Source organism: Stegostoma tigrinum, chromosome 13, assembly GCF_030684315.1.
Source record: "Stegostoma tigrinum isolate sSteTig4 chromosome 13, sSteTig4.hap1, whole genome shotgun sequence".
Classification (NCBI taxonomy): Eukaryota; Metazoa; Chordata; class Chondrichthyes; order Orectolobiformes; family Stegostomatidae; genus Stegostoma; species Stegostoma tigrinum.
This window is the reverse complement of record NC_081366.1, coordinates 40,348,027-40,369,201: the sequence shown is the minus strand read 5'-3', so window position 1 is coordinate 40,369,201 and position 21,175 is coordinate 40,348,027. Positions and strand designations below refer to the sequence as shown.

Below are 21,175 nucleotides of genomic sequence, written 5' to 3'. Positions count from 1 at the left end.
AATGAGTAAGGATTCTGAGTGGGCAGTCAGTAAATAGTCGCCCAGGTAAACCATTATTATGTTTGAGTTAACAGTTTGAGCTAACTGTTGCAACCAGATGAACTAACAGTGAAAGAAGAAAGCTTGTCATGATGACTGAATACCAGAAAGCAGTCTACACCCAATGAAGCTCTTTTGAATGAAGTGCAGTCAATTTCATAATGCAAGGAATTTGGCAGCCAATTTGAATAAAAGCTCAAAAATGTGCCAATCATCGGGGATTTGTGATGTTTGAGGCAATAAAGTATCTGTGAAGCAGTTAATTAAAATAATTTTCATCGACATACTATAACTGCAATAATGAAAAGGGAAACGTATTTATACAGCACATTTCACAACCACCAGACTTTGCAAATGCTTTACGGCCAATTACTTTGAAGTGTCGTCATTGTTGGAATGTGGAAGTGACCATATGATTGGTTCTATGTTGATTGAGGGATAAATCCTGGCCAGGTCACTAGCGATAACTTCCCTGCTCCCCTTTGCAATAGTGCTATGGGTTCATTTACAACCAACTGAGAGAACAACATGGCTTTGGTTTAGACTTTTCAGGCAAAAAGCCAGCTGATTTGGACAGCACAGCTCTCTCTCTGCACTGCTCTTGAATATCAGGATTGAAGTTGTGTTCAAGTCCTGCAGTTTGGAAAATCTGACAAGTAAGATGTTTGACCCTGGAAGGTCTTGGAAGTGGTGGCTGTGTATTATTAATACCAGAGAAACATGGTGGAATGTATCCAGGAAATGGAGGCAAAGAAATTTATTAATAATTAACATGCCACGTCATTATCAAAGATTGTGAAAATGACAGTGTGGTGACATTGTCACACAATAGCTGTGAGGCAGTATGTAAAAAAATGGGCAGAAGCAGAATCAGTTTGTGTAAATTAGACGTCAGCTTTTGTGCTCCTAAGATGCTGCTTGGCCTGCTGTGTTCATCCAGCTTCACACTTTGTTATCTTGGATTCTCCAGCATCTGCAGTTCCCATTATCTCTGTGTAAATTACCAGCTGGTTAAGTACAGGTCTGCACAAGTGATTAGCACATGGAGGTAGAATACCATCCTACGAGGAATTTTCCTGTTGACTGCACAACAGCGGTGGAGGGTACCTCTGGATCTAATCCTGGTGTCTGTGTCCCTTAATAGGTACAAGAGCATTTTGTTACAGAAAAAGGAGACCAACCGACCTATCGAGTCTGTGTCAGAGATTTGTAATTTTCTTAAAAAAAAACGAACTAGTGCGTTAGAATCCAACGAACAGATTAAAAAAAAACAAACGGTGGAGGGGTCAGGAAATGCACAGCTCATTCCCCCTACCACCGGGGGAGGGAACCGATTTGTCCGGAACTAAGGTGTGGGGGCAGAGGGGGAGTGTGGTATTCCGGATGTTCAGTCGCCGGGGAGTTGGGTAGTAACAAGTGCCGGGGTTGTTATGCTGGGAGTGAAGGTACAGGGAGGTTCCCAGCTGGGGATTCCCGGACAGACATGGGCCTCTGTTCTCTGTCAGAAATGTGCGTGTTTTCAATTCCCTTTAGACTGCTGGGTTTGAAATTCTGTGGCAAGTACCTGCAAGAACTGACACCTGTAACAAATTGTCAGTCACTCCCTCCCTTTCGCACAGCGAATAAATATACAAATTAATGAATACACCGCGGGCCGATTATTTATTTATATTTTTAAAATCACTTTACGGATTTGCCCTTTTCTTACCATTGCGTGTGTTTTTATCCACTTTCCCCATTTGGTTGTTCCAATCCAGTGCAATCATTGAGTGTTTTTTTTTGTAGGCACCGTCTTCTGAAGTAGGCAATAAGAGTTTATTATTTTCCTACGGCCATTTGGGCGCGAATGTATAATTTAATGCGTTTTAATGGATTCAAAATTTTATAAATGTAAATGAATAAAATGTGTCTCACATTCCCTCGGAAAAGTAGCCTTTTGAGTTACTGCTTTAATTGGGTAATTCGAGGTAAATGTACATAATTTAAGTTAAATTTATAGGAATTAAGCCTTTCTTAAACCAGATGGAACACACTGATCAGTTTACAAAGGTGACAGCAGTAAAACTGCTGCATAAACTGTGGTCAGCATGATTTGCCTATAATTTTTACTAGTTAAAGGGAAACTTTAATATTTTATGGAGACTTTAGGTAGAAGATATTATCTATACTTACGTCCATTTCACGGAGATGAAATTTGTGCTAACGAACATGGGGGAACCTGGTCTTCACATATGCCCTTACAATTAATTTGTTTAGTCAGTAGTATGCACATCGCATTCTGATCCAAAATCTCACTGTAAGATCATGCAAATAATGTGTGAAAAAGATGATTTTTTGTCAAACAATTATGGATGTAGGATACACCTTGATTTCAAATGCATACCCCAGTGTAAAGAGATGTGCTCCACATATGTGGTGATACAGAACCTTGATAAAGCCTATTCTAAAGTTACATTATTTTGCAAATAATTAGGTCTCCCAAACTTGCAAGTTTTCTCTCACTTACAGGGATGGCCTGATGTATTACACAAATACAAAAGAGTTGAATGGTGCCACCTATTCTGGCATCCTGATAAAAGAGAAAATGGATTTAAAATTGCTTAAATTACTAGAAAACAAAAAAAATAGAAATCACATGCATGTAGGAATTGTTAGGTAATGGTCTGGGTCATGTTCACTTCTGATTTAGGTTGGATTAATTTATTTTTCTAATTGTAGCTCACTGGATTGTATTACCATTAACTGTTGGAGTAATGGTTGGTGGTTACTTTCTGTATCGAATGATTGGGAGGAAAATAGAAAGAAACAGCAGAGTGAACCGAACAATCAGCAAAGATGTTGCCAAAGTGGTTCATAGTTTTGATGTAGAAGATTTGGGTGACAAAACAGCCTTTTGCAGATGTTGGAGATCTTCAAAGGTTAGTGATTCTTTTGATATTTGAAGTGCTACTGGTAGTATGGGGAACAGACAAAAAAAAGTCATTACCTAAGGTTGTAATCTTTAGCAAGTGTCAGTAGTCTGTTGTCTCAGTTAAACTCATATTTGTCAACCGCAGAAGAATCTAAGACAAAGTATTCCAATATTGCCTAGTTCAGTCTGTAGCCGTTTACCATTGTGCAGATAAAATTGGTGTAGAGTTCTCATGTGGTGGTAGTTTCCCTACCTCTGAACTAGGAAGCCTGGACTCAAGTCCCACCTGCTCTAGAGATGGCTACTATCATCTCTGAACAGGTTGATTAGAAAATATTTCTAGATAAGGATGGAAATTCCCCCAACTCTGAGTAAAATAATGCAAGCCATTTGGGCCTTAGAAGCTTTTAATGTTTTAATATAAACTTGTGCTGATATTTCTTCTGATAACATGGGTGATTTTAATAAAATCATTATGATTCTACAGATTGTAACATGGGTGATTTTAATAAAATCATTAGGATTCTGCAGATTGCAAACTATGTTGACATTCCATATATGCAATGCAGTAGGAGCTGGCATTTGGAGCATCATATTTTAAACCTTCTTGAAATGGCTACACTTCAACTACAGCTATCTCTTTGCCTTTCAAAAGTTGTGAAAAGTGCTTTATCAGTACAAGTTATTTCCTTTCCTTTTCTTTATACTTATAATATGAAATTATAAAAAGGAGATTGGATTAGAAAATTAATTTTATAATTTCATCAATTCTTTGTGTTTTTAACTTGGGGCTAATATTTAGTTTGTTTTTTAGTTAGTTTTATTCTCCAAAATTTGGGCAGAGTATTTTGTGTGTCTGCTGATGTTTTTTTCTCTAATAGATAGTTTAGTAGTACTATGTCATTTTTACTTGAAGTGAGATTTTTATTCTTTAAAGCCTGTGTTTCACTTTGCACGTACAGAAAGCTCCATGAAACACCCTGCTGGTAAAAAAAAACGTGGTTTTGCTCGAATAAGCACAATAGATTTGAATGAGTAGGACAGAATGATACCACTGGCAGGATTGGTAGAGATACTGTGCAGGTGTGACACGTACGTGCAAACTGAGACCATTTTGGGTTGCGTCTTCGTGCAATTGTGCCTTGTCAATGAGGAGTTCAGAGCTCTCCAGTCATAGCTGGTTCCTGCCACAAGTTGTCTCAGCTTGGTCAGCAACCATTAAATGAGAATATCAGTAGGAACGTCAGTATTCCCAGTACCAGATATTTTTCAAAGATCACAACTCGTAAAATTTGGCAATGAAATAATAATATTACAGTTTTATTAAAATTCAGTGTTCACCATCTCAAAGTTTTGGCTTGCTTGAATTAATAGAATCAAAAAATGTTTGAGATACCATTGAATTAAGGTGTCAATTGAAGAGTGAATGTTAACATTTTTCGCTGGAAATGCTGCCTTATCTCAGTATTTACAGCATTTTTGGTTAATGTTTCAAATTTACGGCATTTACAGCCGAGTTGTAACTTTTGTATTATTATCTTTTATTTGGTTTTACAAAAATTGTCATTTTGCTATCTTGGGTATTTCCAAAACTCTGCTTTTGAACAGTTGTAACTTATCATTAACTTAAATGTTTGCAAACAGCCTGCACTTGTGCATTTCTAATAAAGCTATCATCAAAATACAGCATGAGATTTGAACACAAATATCATGAAGAAGGGATTATTCCACTGGCATTTGGGTCATTACAAACATTAAAGGAAATTAAGGTTAAAGAAGGAAATATTTATATGGAACTAGGCATGCAATTTAAATTGAGTTGAGGAATTCTTTGCTCCTTCCCATCAGCCTTCCTTTCCCAAAAGACACTTCTTGTCCCGAAAGAGTGCATTCAGCTGCTCAAGCTGCCTTCTCTCACTCACCATCACTGCCTGTTGCTGGAGGTCCCAGCTCAACTACTTGATTTACCCCACTCAGTGTTCTCCCTGACCATTGCCACTTGTTACTGGAGGTTCTGTTGTAGGGTTATCTTCTTTCAGTGCTGTTCTGAGGAAGGGTCACCGGACCCAAAACATTAACTCTGTTTTTCCTTCACAGACGCAGCCAGATCTGCTGAGCTTTTCCAGCAACTTTGTTCTTTCAGTGCTGTATGTGTGACTGTATAGTTCACCTTTTTAAATGGTTCATTATCTTGACTGCCTCACATTTGTGCTTTCTGTTTCTATTTCTTCATTTAAATCAACGAGGAATGAAAGACATGGACCTGAATTTCTTCACCTTTACATAATTTTGAGGTTTAGCCGTGGAGCTCTGGCATTTCACAGTTGGCTGTATGCAATTGCATCACTATGATTACAGATTGCTTCTATGTGAAGGTGAGAGTTTAAATAAAATTTCTCACTGGGTACTTCCAGATTCTGAATGCGCCTGGATCTGCTGCAATTATCTGATTCCCACAAATAGGGTGGCATCAATGACTGCATTCATGTGATCATTAGGGCACCCAGTGATAGGTCGAGCAACTTCAATGGAAAGGTCTCCTGTTATGAATATACAGCTGGACCACAATTTAAAAACTACTTTTATCTTTGTGTGTACTTTCCTGGAATCTGTCATTGATACATATATTCTACACTGTTACATTCCACTCTTATGTTTCAGGGGCAGTGACTACCCTCTAAGGTGATGCCCCCTTCTCCCTGAATGTCTGCCATAACTGTGCTCCTAAGGCATTAAAATAACAGCCATCTGTTTGATGAAAATTCTTGTCAGAAGATCATTTCCCTGGTCAAAGTACCCTTCAGTTACCTTGTCACTTGAGTGATTCTGTAATACACACCTGCAAGATTTTGTTGTATATTGTCATGTGCTATACGCTTGGTAACATTATCTGGCAAAGGCAAGTGACTCTTGAACAGGCAGAGACAGTGGTTGAAGTGGTGCTCTCCGAGGAACAGGATCAGCAAGATGTGGGAGAGATTGCAGTAGAAGATTTGTTACACATGACTAAATCTTCCTCCAGTACCTTAAAATTCAAGCATTTTTTCCCCTCAATTACTGTTAACTAGCTACAAATTTAAAATAATTCCATATCTGAATACAATTTAGACCAGGAGAAAGCTCTTCTAATGTTGCTTTACACTCTTGAACAGGATGCAAGAAATAGCTCTTTATCGAACACGCTATACCTGGATCATGTCAGATCTCCAACTACTACTTCTCAGGTGCTATTTTGAAAATATTTAGTTTGAACTAGAAACATTAACTCCGTCAAACTAACCTCTCAGGCTGCAAATTCACTGTCCCTCACATGACTATTGTGCTCAAATCAAGGCTGATCACTGAAATTGATGGATTTGAATTTCTTGAAAATTTACATAATCTTAATGTTGGATCTATTGCAAATGGGATTATGATGCTGAAATGTGATAATATTATACATGAGTGACTTACAACATTAGGTATGGCATGTCATAATTTGTTAGGACTGTTGCACTGCATCACAGAGCTCCTCACAACAAAAAAGGTGGACAACTGATTATCATCTGTCCACTCCTCTTCAGCATCAACTGCAAGACCACATTTACTCTATTAACAACACTGTGATTGTCACAGCTACCGAGACCATTAGAATGCTGCTTCAGGATTCAGAATCAGTATTCAACTACTTGGTATGTAACCTGACAGTAGTTTCTTTTCTGACTTGTTCTAATAATTTAACTGAAATCTTAAACCTAATCTAAACAGTGCTTCAACGGCTGTTTTGTGGTTTAATGTGTGGCTTGCAATCGGTGATGAAAAGTGGCTAAAGATTTTTTGCGATACAGCAGACAGCTGCACACCTTTTTAACATCAATCTTTATAGCTTATTGTTTCACTTTCAGACCATTGATCAACTAAATCTGAGCGAGCATTTTGTCTGAAATGTGACTTGTCCTTATGCTGTCAGATCAGACAGATTGTTTTTTAAAATTTTTCCAATGTAACCTATGCTGCTGTGTCAGACTCTACTACCAATGTGAATCAAATACTGGACACTACTCCGTGCTATGGTTGCCATGGTGATTTCAGATGTGGTGTGAATTTGCCACTGAAGGATTGGGAAACATTGCAGCCTAACCTAGACTTTACTGTCCTAATTATGGTGAGGCTGTTATAATTTCGGTTAACTGGGCTAAAATTGGCACCAACTTCTATCATCACGTTTTGCACAGTAAAGCCACACAATTTGAGTTGCTTCCAACGATGCTCTGCTCTTTCATAAGCAACGCTGTTGCATTCTTTGCTAATGAAATCTATAGATTGATGCTGTGTACTTAAATTTATTACATTATCACATTAAATACATTAAAATTGATCAAAAGCTGGCATTGTTCAATTAGAATTAACTCAGTGTTCGGTGTAGAAATCATCACTTCTATACAATCCCTTTAACCCTGAAAAATTAATATTTACCACGTGGACTTATTCTCTCAGAAAATTAGTATTACGGATATATATAGTTGTGTGTTTGGGCCTTGTATGTCTTCCACTTCACCTTAAACAGGTGTGTATTTCCAATCTTTATTTTGCTTCCTATACAATTATTTAAATTAATTTCCTTCTTTTTGTGCTGCTTTGCCATCTCTAATGATTTTTCAATCTGGTTAGTTGGTTGAAAATTTGCACATCTTATAGACAGTACAGGTCTCATGAAGAAAGGGCTAGATTTAAACAGATGCTAAAATACTGAAAATCTATATTGACAAGTTTGTTAAATGTCTTTGGGCAGCTGTGTAGAGCAGGGCACAATGCTGTTCCTTCACTAAGAACAGCAGAACCCATGACAATCAGTCACCAGTATTGCCGAAAATTCTGTTTAAGTTTTTCTCCTTCAGACTTTCCTTCCTTATATGGTAATGTTTCTTCATCTATTCCTTATTCATAAGCCTAGCCCTTAATAGTCGTGCATGATGGTAAAATCTAGCGGCTTTTCTTTTTGAAGAAAAGCTTGATATATAATTTCAGATTTGCTTCAGTGTTGTTGTCTTCAGCATTGGCAGCATTCTCCATTATCAATCTTGCCCCCTTCAACATTCTTTCACTACAAAATTCATTTTTAACGTTGATGGTAATGGTAGAAAAAAATCTGTTAGGAGTGACTATTTCTTTTTAAATTTTTCTGTGGTTTTCAAAATATTTAATATTTTAACTTAGTTGTGTTTTTATAAGCATTTTTCTTTTCTGCCTTTCATGCCTTTGAATACTAAACTGGTGCTCAAAAATATAAAGTGGGTCTTTGGTAAATAAATTGGTTTGGAAGACTAATTTATAATTTTTTCTTTTCCAATTGGGAAACTGGATTCTGTAGGACTGATTAGAGATAATGGGAACTGCAGATGCTGGACAATCCGAGATAACAAAGTGTGGAGCTGGATGAACACAGCAGGCCAAGCAGCATCTTAGGAGCACAATGCTGCTTGGCCTGCTGTGTTCATCCAGCTCCACACTTTGTTATCTCTGTAGGACTGATTGACTGACTGACTGACTGACTGACTGACTGACTGACTGTTCATTGATCATTATCAAATTACGATTTAATTTTCAGCTGACATTTGGACCCTGACCCCTTGAATGAATAGCATAGGGAGTATTATGACTTGAGGTATCTTGCCTCTGGAACTTGAAACAGTTTAAATAGTTTATTTGCTCACTACTTGTAAATACAGAGTTACTTTCAATACATGTTAACAATATAAATAGAAATATTATTTTAATATTGGGAACTAATTCAGTTAAATAACTTCAATTTGATCTTAGCTGCAACATGAGACTGATTTATATAAAGTAAACTTGTGTACCTTGTGATGGCATTTTGGTGGTGACTTTTTTTCTATTAGTGAGATCTAACTACACCTGCCTAGTCAGAGAGGAGTAGAGAGCACCAAGTGTTCCTGAAAAGGGGGGGTAGGTGAACAATAGGAAAAACAGATGTATCATTCTTGGAGCAGTCCCAGTAATTGATTAGAAACCACTCCTGTAAGCCTGCAACTTAGATTGTGAAGTTGGAGAGCAAATAAAACAAACAGCCTGACAAAGTGCGAGAAGATTTTAGACAAAAGGCAAACATTCTATATCTTGTATAAATGTAAAAGTACTGAGGATGCTGGAGTTCTGAAACAAAAAGACTTCAAAAAATGTTGAAGAAACTCATCTGGCCTGGCAGCATGTGGGGTCAGGAAACCAAGTTTGAATTGGCTCATGGGAATGGGAGTGTGACAGATTTTTGTTTTAATTTTGAGAAGAGGGCTTCAAATGGAACAGAAGGGAATGTCAAGATAATGTTAAAATGTGCAGGAGATTGGAAATCAAAGGTGTTTTAGAACAAAGGGCAAAGGAAGTGATAATGGTTGTGGAGAAGAGACAAAGCAGAGATCTAGATTAAGTATTGAAAGCAGAACAAAAATAGAAGTTGCTGGAAAGCTCAGCATGTCTGGCAGCGTCTGTGAAAGGGAAAAAAAAGTTAACATTTCGGGTCCGGTGACCCTTGTTTACAACATAATTAGAAATATTATTTTATCAGTTCTTAGGAAGGCTCACCGGACCTGAAACGTTAACTCTTTTTTTCCCTTCACAAATACTGACAGACCTGCTGAGCTTTTCCAGCAACTTTGTTTTTGTTCCTGATTTACAGCTTCCACAGTTCTTTTGGTTTTTATTAAAAGCAGAATTCTGGTCACTCCAACCAAGAGCAAAAAATGAAACCAAGGTGCACATGGAGAAAGGAAAAAAAAAAACAAAATGAGGTGTTCAGATTCTAATTTTTTTGATTGCTAATGTTGAGTCCAGCAGGCTATGCATGGTTTTAAGTGGAAATGAGTTGTTCCTGAAGCTTGTGTTGGGATTCATTAACACAACAGCAGGCCTGGAACAGAAATAAGAATAAAATGGCGCATTTAGTTGGCAAAGAACTGGATGATTTGGGTTATGCTTGCAGTCTGTATGTGTTTTACAAAGTACTCACCTAATCTGCATTTGGTCTAGCTACTGTTTAGGAGACTGCATTGCCAGCAATGAGTACAGCAGAATAGATTGAAGTAAGTACAAATAATTTGCTGCTTCACCTGAAAGGAATGTTTGGACCATTGGACTGAAAAGAGGAGGTAAAACGACAGCCATTGCACCTCACTCAGTTGCATGGCAAAGTGCCATGGGAGTGAATGAGTTGTTGATAGATATAAAGGAAAGACCAGGAAATGTTCCCTTCAGAATGCTGACAGAGGAAGTCATCCACAGGTTGTATTTAGCTTAGTGTTCAAAGTGGAGGATGTAATTAAGATGATCATTTGAATGTAGAAAGTTCTGACTGTAGGATAGGAACAAAGAATGTTCTACATAAGCTACACACCTTATCTGGAGGAGACCTGACAAGGAAGGGATAAATTATTCAGTGAGAGAACAAACTCAGCCATGCAAACTCAGGCAGCTCAGGCCTCTAGTCAAAGTAGGAGAACCACTGGATCGTCCTGGTGGGGGAGTTCTGAGGTAGGCGGATTAGACCTCTAGCAAAGAGGGGACAGTAAGGTCAGGAAATTGGAAATAATTGAAATGGCATGTTCAGAAGAGTCACAAATATAGGTGGAAAGATAAGAAAGATAGATAAGGAAGGAAAAAATATGGGCCTGAGGGTAGTCCTGTTTGTGGATTTTGAGAAACAGGTAAAAGTGAGCAGTTTGAGTTTGGGGTTCTATGAGGTCAGATGCTGTTGGGGGGAAGATTTCAGGCCAGTCACGTTTCTAGAAGAAATGATTTGATGTTAGTGGTGGAGTCATGGTCTGAGGGTGATAGGAAACTTTGTATTGGATTTGGCACTTGGGCTTCTCAAGTTTGAAATCTGTATCCCAGAATGGTGACATCACATTTGTCAGCAAGTTTAATAACAAAATCAGGGTTAGATGTGAGAGAGCAGAGTGCAGTGAGTTCAGAGGGATAGAGGTTAGTGTAGTTGAGTGGGGTGGAGAAATTAACGTGGCCTTGAACATGCCAGCAGCTCTTGATGAAAAGATCAAGAATGGGTAAGATGCCAGAGGGAGGAGTCCAGGTGAACAGAATATTAGGAATGTGTGAAAGTGTTGGTTGAGCCAGGAGGAGCCCCAAGAAGTAGCCACACAGTTGAAGGCAGCAAAAGAATTCAATACCATGCTGCACCCAAAATTTAATTGGTGAAGGCCCATGAGGGGATCAACCTTGATCCTTTGCTAAGCATGGATTGTTAAGCAGACAGCATGTTGAAGTATAGTGAACACACAAAGAGAAGTATTTAGAAGAAGAAATGGAGTCAGAGGAAAGGGGAGGGGAGGAAGAATCCAGAGAAGTCTTGGTCCTCCATAAGTTACTGAAATTTGTGTTCTCTAACACTTGAAAGGAAGAGGGAGGGATTTCCTGTCAAGACAGATGAGGTGAACAATAAAATGTAACTGGGGACTGGGATAGCTTTGAGATAGGGTAAGTTTGCGCTTGTGGAGTGAGTTTGATCCTGTGTGCGTGGTGACACCTAGCACTGAAATTGGAACTTGGGATGTAGAGAGAAAGCCCAAATAATATTGTACATCTTGGAGTAGATTCAAAACATGAAGGATGGAACGTTAGTTAAAATCCACATGGGGTAAATCAGAGCTGGAGATGGCCACAGCTCCTTCCTTAGTTACTATGAAAGTAAGTTTTGGTAAACATCAAAGACAAGCAGGGAAGTGGAAAGCAATGAAAGTGAAAAAGACAAAATCTTGTCATTACAGAGGAGCAGAACTTTTTTAAGCTTGGCATTCGTGAAAGAGAGGTGATAATGAATTAAAAACTAAAACAAAAGCAAAATATTGCAGATGCTGGAGATCTGAAACACAAGTGAAGTTCTGAAGAATTTCAGGTCTGGCATCTACATGGAGAAAAATAAAGTTAGTGTTTTGAGCCTAACGTAGGTCTCCATTGGAACTGAGGAGAAATTAAAACACTTATTTTTCTGTTGAGAAAGGGGGAAGGAGCAATTGCAACAGAAGGAACGATCAAGGAAAGATTAGGAGACAGGCAATTCAAAAACCAAAGATGTAATGGAGCAAAAGGCAATGGGAACGGTAATATGTTATAGAGACAAGACAAAGTGTAGATCCAGAGTGAATGTTGACAACAGAATCTCTGGTCAACTTTAAAAATAAAATTATGGAAACAAGACAGTGGGAACAAAGTAAAATAAATGGTTCACCAAAATGGAGGATAGATCTAATGATCTGAAATTCAATATTGATTCCAGAAGGATATAAAGTGTGTGAATGTGTAAAGTAAAATAGAAAATGAAGTGCTGTTACTCCATCTTGAATTGGTCTTCACTGGAACACTGGAGCAAGCCAAAAATAGAAATATGTGCAAGGTAGAGTATTGAGATGGCAAGCAACAAGAAGTTTGGAATCATGCTTGCAGAACTGTTCCACAAAGTTTTTGTTTGGTCTCCCCAGTGTAGAGCAAGCTGCATTCTGAACAGCGCATCTCGTAACTGGATTGAGAGATGTACAAATAAATCACTGTGTCTCTTGGAAAGCGTGTTTGGGACATTGGACAGTGAGAGGGGAGGAGGTAAAAGGGCAAATGTTATGTTTCCTTTGTTTGCATAAGAGAGGTTTTGTGCTTTGTGACCTGCAAATCTTCAGTAAATACTAAAATAAATTTGCAATATATTTTGTTAATTCTGTGTAGTCTTAATCTAGGGAAGGTATACTTTTCAATTCTGACTAATGATCTCTGACTGTCTTTTGCAGTTCCCTTACTGTGATGGATCTCATGAGAAACACAATTTAGAAACTAGAGATAACGTTGGACCTTTGGTCATAACAAAAATCCCTTGAGTTACTGAATACTCTGGAATCATTTCTAGCTTTTGCATGTACATTGTAGTTAGAGTTTTTGTTTAAAAGGTTGAATATGGTGCCTTTTGTGTTACAAGTTCAGCATTTTCAAATCTCATTCAAAGAACAAATTAAGAGAAAAAGCCGAAACTACTTCTGAAATGTGGAGGCTGTCTGCAGCAAAGTGTTATGAATGTAACCACTTCTGTGATAAATCACATTGGGGAAAGAAATCCGGTTAGAACTTTCTAATTATACTGTCAATTTTGTTCACTTACAAAAGAAATGAGGTTCCATGATAAACACAAGCATTGTTACGCTGGTACTTATAGGGGCTGTGTACACAAAGTTCGTAGTTCTCAATTTTTTAATGTGATTTGTTAAACATTAGCTTGGTATCTGCAAAGTGAAATATATTGAATCCTTTTTCTGGTTAAATGTAGTTGCCAAAATTTTATTTTAGATGTAGTAGTTTTGTCATTTTTTTGTTTGGTTATTAAAGAAAATCAGATTTTTCCTGCAAAAAGTGTAACTTTTTAATATCAGAACAGATACTGAGTAATAGTTATAACTGAAGCAAAACATCGCTTTTAAATTATGAAAATAAAAGAATTGTGGATGCTGGAAATCTGAAACAAACACAGTATTTACTAGAGAAACTCAGCAGGTCTGGCAGTATCTGCAGAGAAAATGCTGAATTAGCATCACTAGTCCAGTGAACCATTTTCTGGTCTGAAGAAGAATCACTGGACCTGAAGTATTAATTCTGCATTCTGTCCACAGATGCTGCCAGACTTGCTGAGTGTCTCGACCAATTTCTGCCTATTAAATTATGCTGTCCTTCAGAAATGACAGCATTCCATTTGCTTTAGCTGCATACTAACTTTTGTGATTCACGTAGTTGTACACCCAGATACATTTGTACCAGTGTTCTGTAATTTCATCCCATTTAAACATTTTTTTTATTCTTCATGCTAAAGATGGAGAAATTTACATTTTTCTACAGCAATCTCTGTTTGCCAAACTCACTACTGCAGTTCTGAAGACTGTGTTTCCATTTTAATAACATACCAGTCTGAACACCTCTTGGATACCAATTTGAGCTGCTAGATCTGGCCTTGGTCTGCTTTGACACTGTGGCATGATTGAGGACAACTTTATTTTGAGCGTGAAATTTTGCTTGAATAAGGACTATATATTGGTCACTTCTCCCAGTACCATCATTAAAGAAATTTGTACCATAGGTTGTTGGGAATGTAATTAGTTTACTTCCTTGATTTGGTTCCCTGACCACCTACACAGGTTCAGGGTAGATGGTGATTATGAGAGTTCCTTAACTTGATTTGATCTGAAGCAGAGATTGCCTGAGATCTAAATTTCTTAGTCCACAAGCCTAATCTCAACCAATGACGTCACTTGTACCTAAATTTGGTTTAACTATCCTGCTAATGTGACAGAACATACTTAGAGTGAAGTCCATGAGGGAAATTGAGAATGAATTGATCTTTAACACGTAAGTTTACGGAACGTAGCCCCTTTGTTTGGTGAAGTGAGAGAGAAACACACAGATATGGAACTTATAGGCAGAGAGATCAAAAGATCATATACATGGTTGAGTGGAGTGTCAAATAATAAGTCTCTGCAGGGGATCAAAAGTGTCAAACAGTGTGAGTAAAGTGTCAATAGCTGAACAACATGTGAAGGGATGATCTGTAAATCTAGTTAAATGAGGCAGAGAGATAATTATTAAAAAAATAAAAATAAGGTGGTGCTGGAGACAAACCAAATGACTGGAATAACATGGTAGGTTCAGGAGTCACATGCCGAGGGTCCAACCAAAGTTATAAGAATCCAGAAGTGTACAAATTAATTAAGGTAGAGTGATCATAACTATTTATGAAGGAAGATTTTACAGACACAGAACAGTGTGGTGGGGTCACATGTAGTGTGACATGAACACAAGATCACGGTTGAGACCATCTTCGCAGGTACGGAACTTGTCTATTAGTTTCTGCTCTGTAATTCTGCATTGTGTATCTCAAAGTCCGCCTTGGAGGATGCTAATCCGAAGAACAGCGGCTGAAAGTCCTTGGCCACAAAGTATTCCCTAACTGGGAGGGAACATTCCAGTCCGACAATTATTGAGCAGTGTCCATTCATCTGTTGTCATAGTGTCTGCATGGTCTTACCAACATACCACACCGCATGGCATCCTTGCCTGTAGTGAATGAAATGTACAACGTTGACTGAGTCACATGAGTATGTGTAGTGTACTTGGTGGGTGATTTTTCCCATGTGTGATGGTAGTATTCTATGTTGATGATCTGACATGTCTTGCAGAAGTTGCCATGGCAGGGTTGTGTGGTGTAGTGGTCGATGTTGTCCTGAAGGCTGGGTTGTTTGTTGCGAATGATGATCTGTTTAAGGTTTGGTAGTTTTGAAGGCAAGAAGTGGAGGTGTAAGAGTGATCTTGGTGAGATGCTCGTCATTGATGACATGTTCAAGGCTGCGAAGTACATGGTGCAGTCTCTCCACTCCAGTGAAGAAGGCTAATCTACTGGTCATGTCCTGTGTCTGTCTTTAGAGGAGGTTGCAGTTTTTTGCTGTGGTATGTCAGAACTGGCGATTGATGAGTGGAGTATGATATCCTGTCCTTGTGAGAGTGTCCTTCAGAATCTTTAGGGTTGTCTGCAGGGTATGGCTTCTTTAATATGTTTAGGGTGGAAGCTAGAGAAGTGCAGCATTGTGAGATTATCTCTGGTCTTGCGGTAGAATGAGATACAGAGGTGTCCATCCCTGATGGAAATGCATGTGTCCAAGAACTGAGACTGGTTTCTGAAGAGTAGCCCATGGTAAGCCTGTTGATGGGATGAAGCTTGTTGATATCGGTATGTAGTTGTTTTATTGATTCCTCATCATGAGTCCAAAGTAAGAAAGTGTTGTCAATGTATCTGGTGTATAGCATTGGTTGGAGGTCCTGCGCGGTAAAGAAGTCTTGTTTGAACTTGTGCATGAAAATGTTGGCATTTTGGGTGCAGATTTTTTCCCCATGGCTGTTCTGTGTGACTGGATAAAGAACTAGTAATTGAAGGTGAATATATTGTAGTCAAGGATAAAGCAGTTGAATTGGAGGATTTTTGAATAAACCTGCTGGACTATAACCTGGTGTCGTCTGATTTCGGACGTTGTCCACCCCAGTCTAACACCGGCACCTCCATATCATGTAAGCTTAGTACAAGTTATGATGATTTAAGATAGATCACATGTTGACAACATGTTCACACCACCCATGTGAGAAAATCCATGCATTGTTCTCAAAGCTATTGTTTTCTCTTTGAAGCAAAGACATGGAAACAATAATGCTCTTATCTTCTCTGGGACAATATAATGCTGATAATTCTGATACTTTCCTGCTATAATATTTTGTTTGCAAATACATTTTAAAAACGAAATTCTTTTGCCTGTTTTGAACAATTGTTTCCAAATTTATCATCCATATTTATACAAAATTGATGTGTTGAATATCCTTTTCTCAGTCTACTTTCTTTTGTAAATCTATTCAAACCACCATCTATTTCTGTAAATGCATGCAGGCAATTTGATCTCTGACTTTTATCGGTGCAGGAAGAATTATTTGAATTCACCATTCCCATTTCTCTTTGGGTGATTTTTTTTTGCAGGATCTGTGTAGGTGTTCCGTTGAGGTACAAAGGCTGGAAAACAGATGAGGAAATTAACTGCCCTGTTGTCTACCTTCATCCATCTCTGGTTGAACTGAACTTCTGCAATGCTTACACATTGTAACAAGTCAAAAGCAAATACATGATAGATATAAAAATCGATTTGTGGAATCGACAGATAAACTTCATTTTCCCCAACAGATTAATTTATGAACATTAGAACGTTTGCAATTCAAATGATCAGAGTATTTCATTCTCTGATGTTTGCTCTTTTGATTAAGAAAACTTAACTAATTGGTACCATTCAGGCCATCTTATAAAATTTAGAGCTTGCGCACATTGAAAAAGGCAGTCTTCGTAAGCTAGCCTTTGCATTGTCAGAAAACAAATACTTACAATCCTTTTCTAGCCTTAATTTGCATCCACCAGCCAGTGAATCCTCAGATGTGCCTTAGTTAGCTTCCTAGCCACTGTCTTATTCCTGTCAACATACAAATTTGATACTTTTTTTCCATTCAGCATCACAAACTGCTATGGCAAAGCAAAATCTGCCTGTGAGTCCTGCAGACATATGCAGTCTTTTCCTTTTAAGAACATTGGATTGTGACGTCTCAGTGCCTTTAGATAATTTTGCAGTCAGCCTTTTTCCAAAGTAATCTCCAGACATCTGCACTGTGTAGATCTGCGGTCACAACATGAAATTACATTTTTTTTTATCATTCATGGGACATGGGTGTGTCACAGGCTGTGCCAGCATTTAATGTCCATTTCTTATGACCTAAAAGAGCTAAATAACAAAGAACTGAGTCCACATAATCACCATGAATACAGATCACTTCTTTGCATTTCGATTTACTAATGGGATGTTCCATATCCTTTCTGGAAATCAGTAACTTCTACATATAGAAAGCATTAAAAGCAATATCAGTAAACAACCACTCTAAGAAATAACAGGACAAAAGGCCAAAGCTTTGATGAAATGTAGATGTTAAGAAGCATCTTAGAGTAAAGCAGAGATCTTTAGGGAAGGTATTGTAGGGATTATGAGTATGGCAGCTGAAAGCTAGCTGTCAATCTTGGAGCTGCTAAAATCAGGGATGTGTAAAAGGCGAAAATTTGAATAGCTCAAAGGCTTACTTTGGAGAGCTGCAAGAGGCTACAGAGACAGAGAGCAACAAGGTCATTGATGGAGTTTTAAACAAAGATCTGGATTTGAATATTGCTGAAAAGGCATTTATTGAAGCTTTGCAGCTTGCACTCATCAGGACATTTCACAAGAAATACCAATGTAAAGGGAAATCAGCATTTATACTGTATGAAAAGAGAGTTCTGATTGGCAACTGGACTCTGGTTGGTTGAGGCATTGTAATGGACAATGCACCAGTTATACAGTAAATAACAGTTGACTGTCAAGCTTTGTTCAGATTATAAACCAGGCTGGTTGAATCTAATCAGCCCATTCCCCCTCAAGGGAAGAAGCTGAGAATGGCAGTCACCTTTTCTTTTAAAGTTGAAACCCGCAAAGAACAGGCCAAATTCCAGTGTGCAGAAGCACTCTACACTGTGAACCCAATGACAGTCCTAATCCTGACAAAACCTAGCTGTTAACTGAAAACGTTAATGTTGGTGTGTGTGTTAGGGGTGGAGGAAAGGGTGGACAAAGGCAATGGAAGGTTTGCCAGGAGAGCACAGGAACAGTCATTTATTGAAACAACAAACACATTGAGAGTTTCAACAGTAGATGAGATAAGGTGATGTCTGAGTCAAGCAACAATACAGAGGTGAGAAACAGTATTGGTGGTAAGGAAGATGTGGATGTGAGTTTGCTCGCTGAGCTGGAAGGTTGGTTTTCAGACGTTTCATCACCATCCTAGGTAACATCATCAGTGAGCCTCCGACGAAGCGCTGGTGTTATGTCCCGCTTTCTATTTATCTGGTTAGGTTTCCTTGGGTTGGTGATGTCATTTCCTGTTCTTTTTCTCAGGGGCTGGTAGATTGGCTCCAAGTCAATGTGTTTGTTGGTGGAATTCCGGTTGGAATGCCATGCTTTTAGGAATTCTCGTGCATGTCTCTGTTTGGCTTGTCCTAGGATGGATGTGTTGTCCCAATCAAAGTGGTGTCCTTCCTTATCTGTATGTAAGGATACGAGTGATAGTGGGTCATGTCGTTTTGTGGCTAGCTGATGTTCATGTATCCTGGTGGCTAGCTTCCTGCCAGTTTGTCCAATGTAGTGTTTGTCACAGCTCTTGCAAGGTATTTTGTAGATGATGTTCGTTTTGTTCGTTGTCTGTATAGGGTCTTTTAAGTTCATTAGCTGCTGTTTTAGTGTGTTGATGGGTTTGTGGGCTACCCTGATGCCAAGGGGTCCGAGTAGACTGGCAGTCATTTCGGAAATGTCTTTGATGTAGGGGAGACAGGTTATGGTTTCTGAGCCCGTTTTGTCTGTTTGTTTGGGTTTGTTGCTGAGAAATCGGCAGACTGTGTTCATAGGGTACCCATTCTTTTTGAATATGCTGTATAGGTGATTTTCCTCTGCTCTGCGTAGTTCCTCTGTGCTGCAGTGTGTGGTGGCTCGTTGGAATAATGTTCTAATGCAGCTTCGTTTGTGGGTGTTGGGATGGTTGCTCCTGTAGTTCAGTATTTGGTCCGTATTGTGTTGTTTTCCTGTAGACGCTGGTTTGAAGTTCCCCATTGGCTGTTCGCTCTACTGTGACGTCTAGGAATGGCAGTTTGTTGTTGTTTTCCTCCTCTTTTGTGAATGTTATGCCAGTAAAGGGTATTATTGATGGTCTTGAAGGTTTCCTCTAATTTGTTTTGTTTAGTGATGACAAAGGTGTCATCCACATAGCGGACCCAAAGTTTGGGTTGGATGATTGGCAGAGCTGTTTGTTCGAGTCTCTGCATTACTGCCTCTGCTAAGAACCCTGATATCGGAGATCCCATGGGTGTTCCGTTGGTTTGTCTGTAGATTTTGTTATTGAAAGTGAAGTGGGTGGTGAGGCATAGGTCCACTAGCTTGATGATGTTGTCCTTGCTGATGAGGTTGGTGGTGTCTGGTGTACGTGTCTTCTGTTCTTCTAATAGTGTCGTCAGTGTTTCTTTGGCCAGGTTGATGTTGATGGATGTGAACAGGGCTGTTACATCAAAGGAGACCATTATTTCATCCTCTTCTATCTTGGTGTCTTTGATGGTGTTCAGGAATTCTTGGGTGGAGTGAATGGAGTGGTGGGAGTCTTCTACTAGGTGTTTTAGTCTTTGGTGTAGTTCCTTGGCTAATCTGTAGGTTGGTGTTCCAGGTAGCGAGACTATGGGTCTGAGGGGGGCTCCTGGTTTGTGAATTTTTGGTAGTCCGTAGAAGCGTGGTGTGTTGGATTAGAAGCTGCATTAGAACATTATTCCAACGAGCCACCACACACTGCAGCACAAAGGCACTACGCAGAACAGAGGAAAATCACCGATACAGCGTATTCAAAAAGAATGGGTACCCTATGAACACAGTCCGCCGATTTCTCAGCAACAAACCCAAACAAACAGACAAAACGGGCTCAGAAACCATAACCACTCTCCCCAACATCAAAGACATTTCTGAAATGACTGCCAGACTACTCAGACCCCTTGGCATCAGGGTAGCCCACAAACCCACCAACACACTAAAACAGCAGCTAATGAACTTAAAAGACCCTATACAGACAACAAATAAAACGAACGTCATCTACAAAATACCTTGCAAGAACTGTGACAAACACTACATTGGACAAACTGGCAGGAAGCTAGCCACCAGGATACATGAACATCAACTAGCCACAAAACGACATGACCCACTATCACTCGTATCCTTACATACAGATAAGGAAGGACACCACTTTGATTGGGACAACACATCCACCCTAGGACAAGCCAAACAGAGACATGCACGAGAATTCCTAGAAGCATGGCATTCCAACCGGAATTCCATCAACAAACACATTGATTTGGAGCCAATCTACCATCCCCTGAGAAAAAGAACAGGAAATGACATCACCAACCCAAGGAAACCTAACCAGATAAATAGAAGGCGGGACATAACACCAGCGCTTCGTCGGAGGCTCACTGATGATGTTACCTAGAATGGTGACGAAACGTCTGAAAACCAACCTTCCAGCTCAGCGAGCAAACTCACATCCAGAACCTCAACCTGAGCTACAAATCTTCTCAAAACTCGTAAGGAAGATGTGTCAGAAATTTTCATTTCAGAGTCAAACACAATTTTGGTTGTGAGTGAGCTTATTCATTGCAATGGATGGAAATATGGTCATGGGAACTGCACACAATGACTTCAGTTGGAGACTGATTTATTTGGAGGAAATTTCAGTTTGTCTGATATCCAATAATCAGACAATGTGGCAAACGAGAGACATCCAAGAGCTGAAAGTGCTTCTGGTGAAATAGTATCAAGTCTTTTGCATGTATGTAGAATTCGTGTTTGTAGAAGATGTCATCAAGGAGGAACTAGTCTTTGAAAAACAGAAAGGATGCCAGGGACAGATTGATGAGGAATTTCAAAAACAACAGTGCAGGGGTAAGATCTATTACGAATGATTTTCTGACAGAAATTCAATAAACAATAATCAAACCAAGTTAAGGCAGTACCATGCAGCTGGAATACAACAGGGAAGCATTAGAGGAGGGTGATG

General features: G+C 39.0%; 1 protein-coding gene across 1 annotated transcript; it reads left to right on the top strand.

The window, feature by feature from the left end:
* The first annotated feature begins 1,444 nt into the window (after nt 1-1,444).
* LOC125458136 (CDGSH iron-sulfur domain-containing protein 1-like) lies at nt 1,445-13,123 on the top strand. The gene is made up of 4 exons (XM_048543040.1): nt 1,445-1,548; nt 2,758-2,957; nt 6,514-6,621; nt 12,736-13,123. Exons 1-4 carry the CDS (start codon nt 1,470-1,472, stop codon nt 12,820-12,822), a joined length of 474 nt encoding a protein of 157 aa, XP_048398997.1. The 5' UTR covers nt 1,445-1,469; the 3' UTR covers nt 12,823-13,123.
* The last annotated feature ends 8,052 nt before the right edge of the window (nt 13,124-21,175 follow it).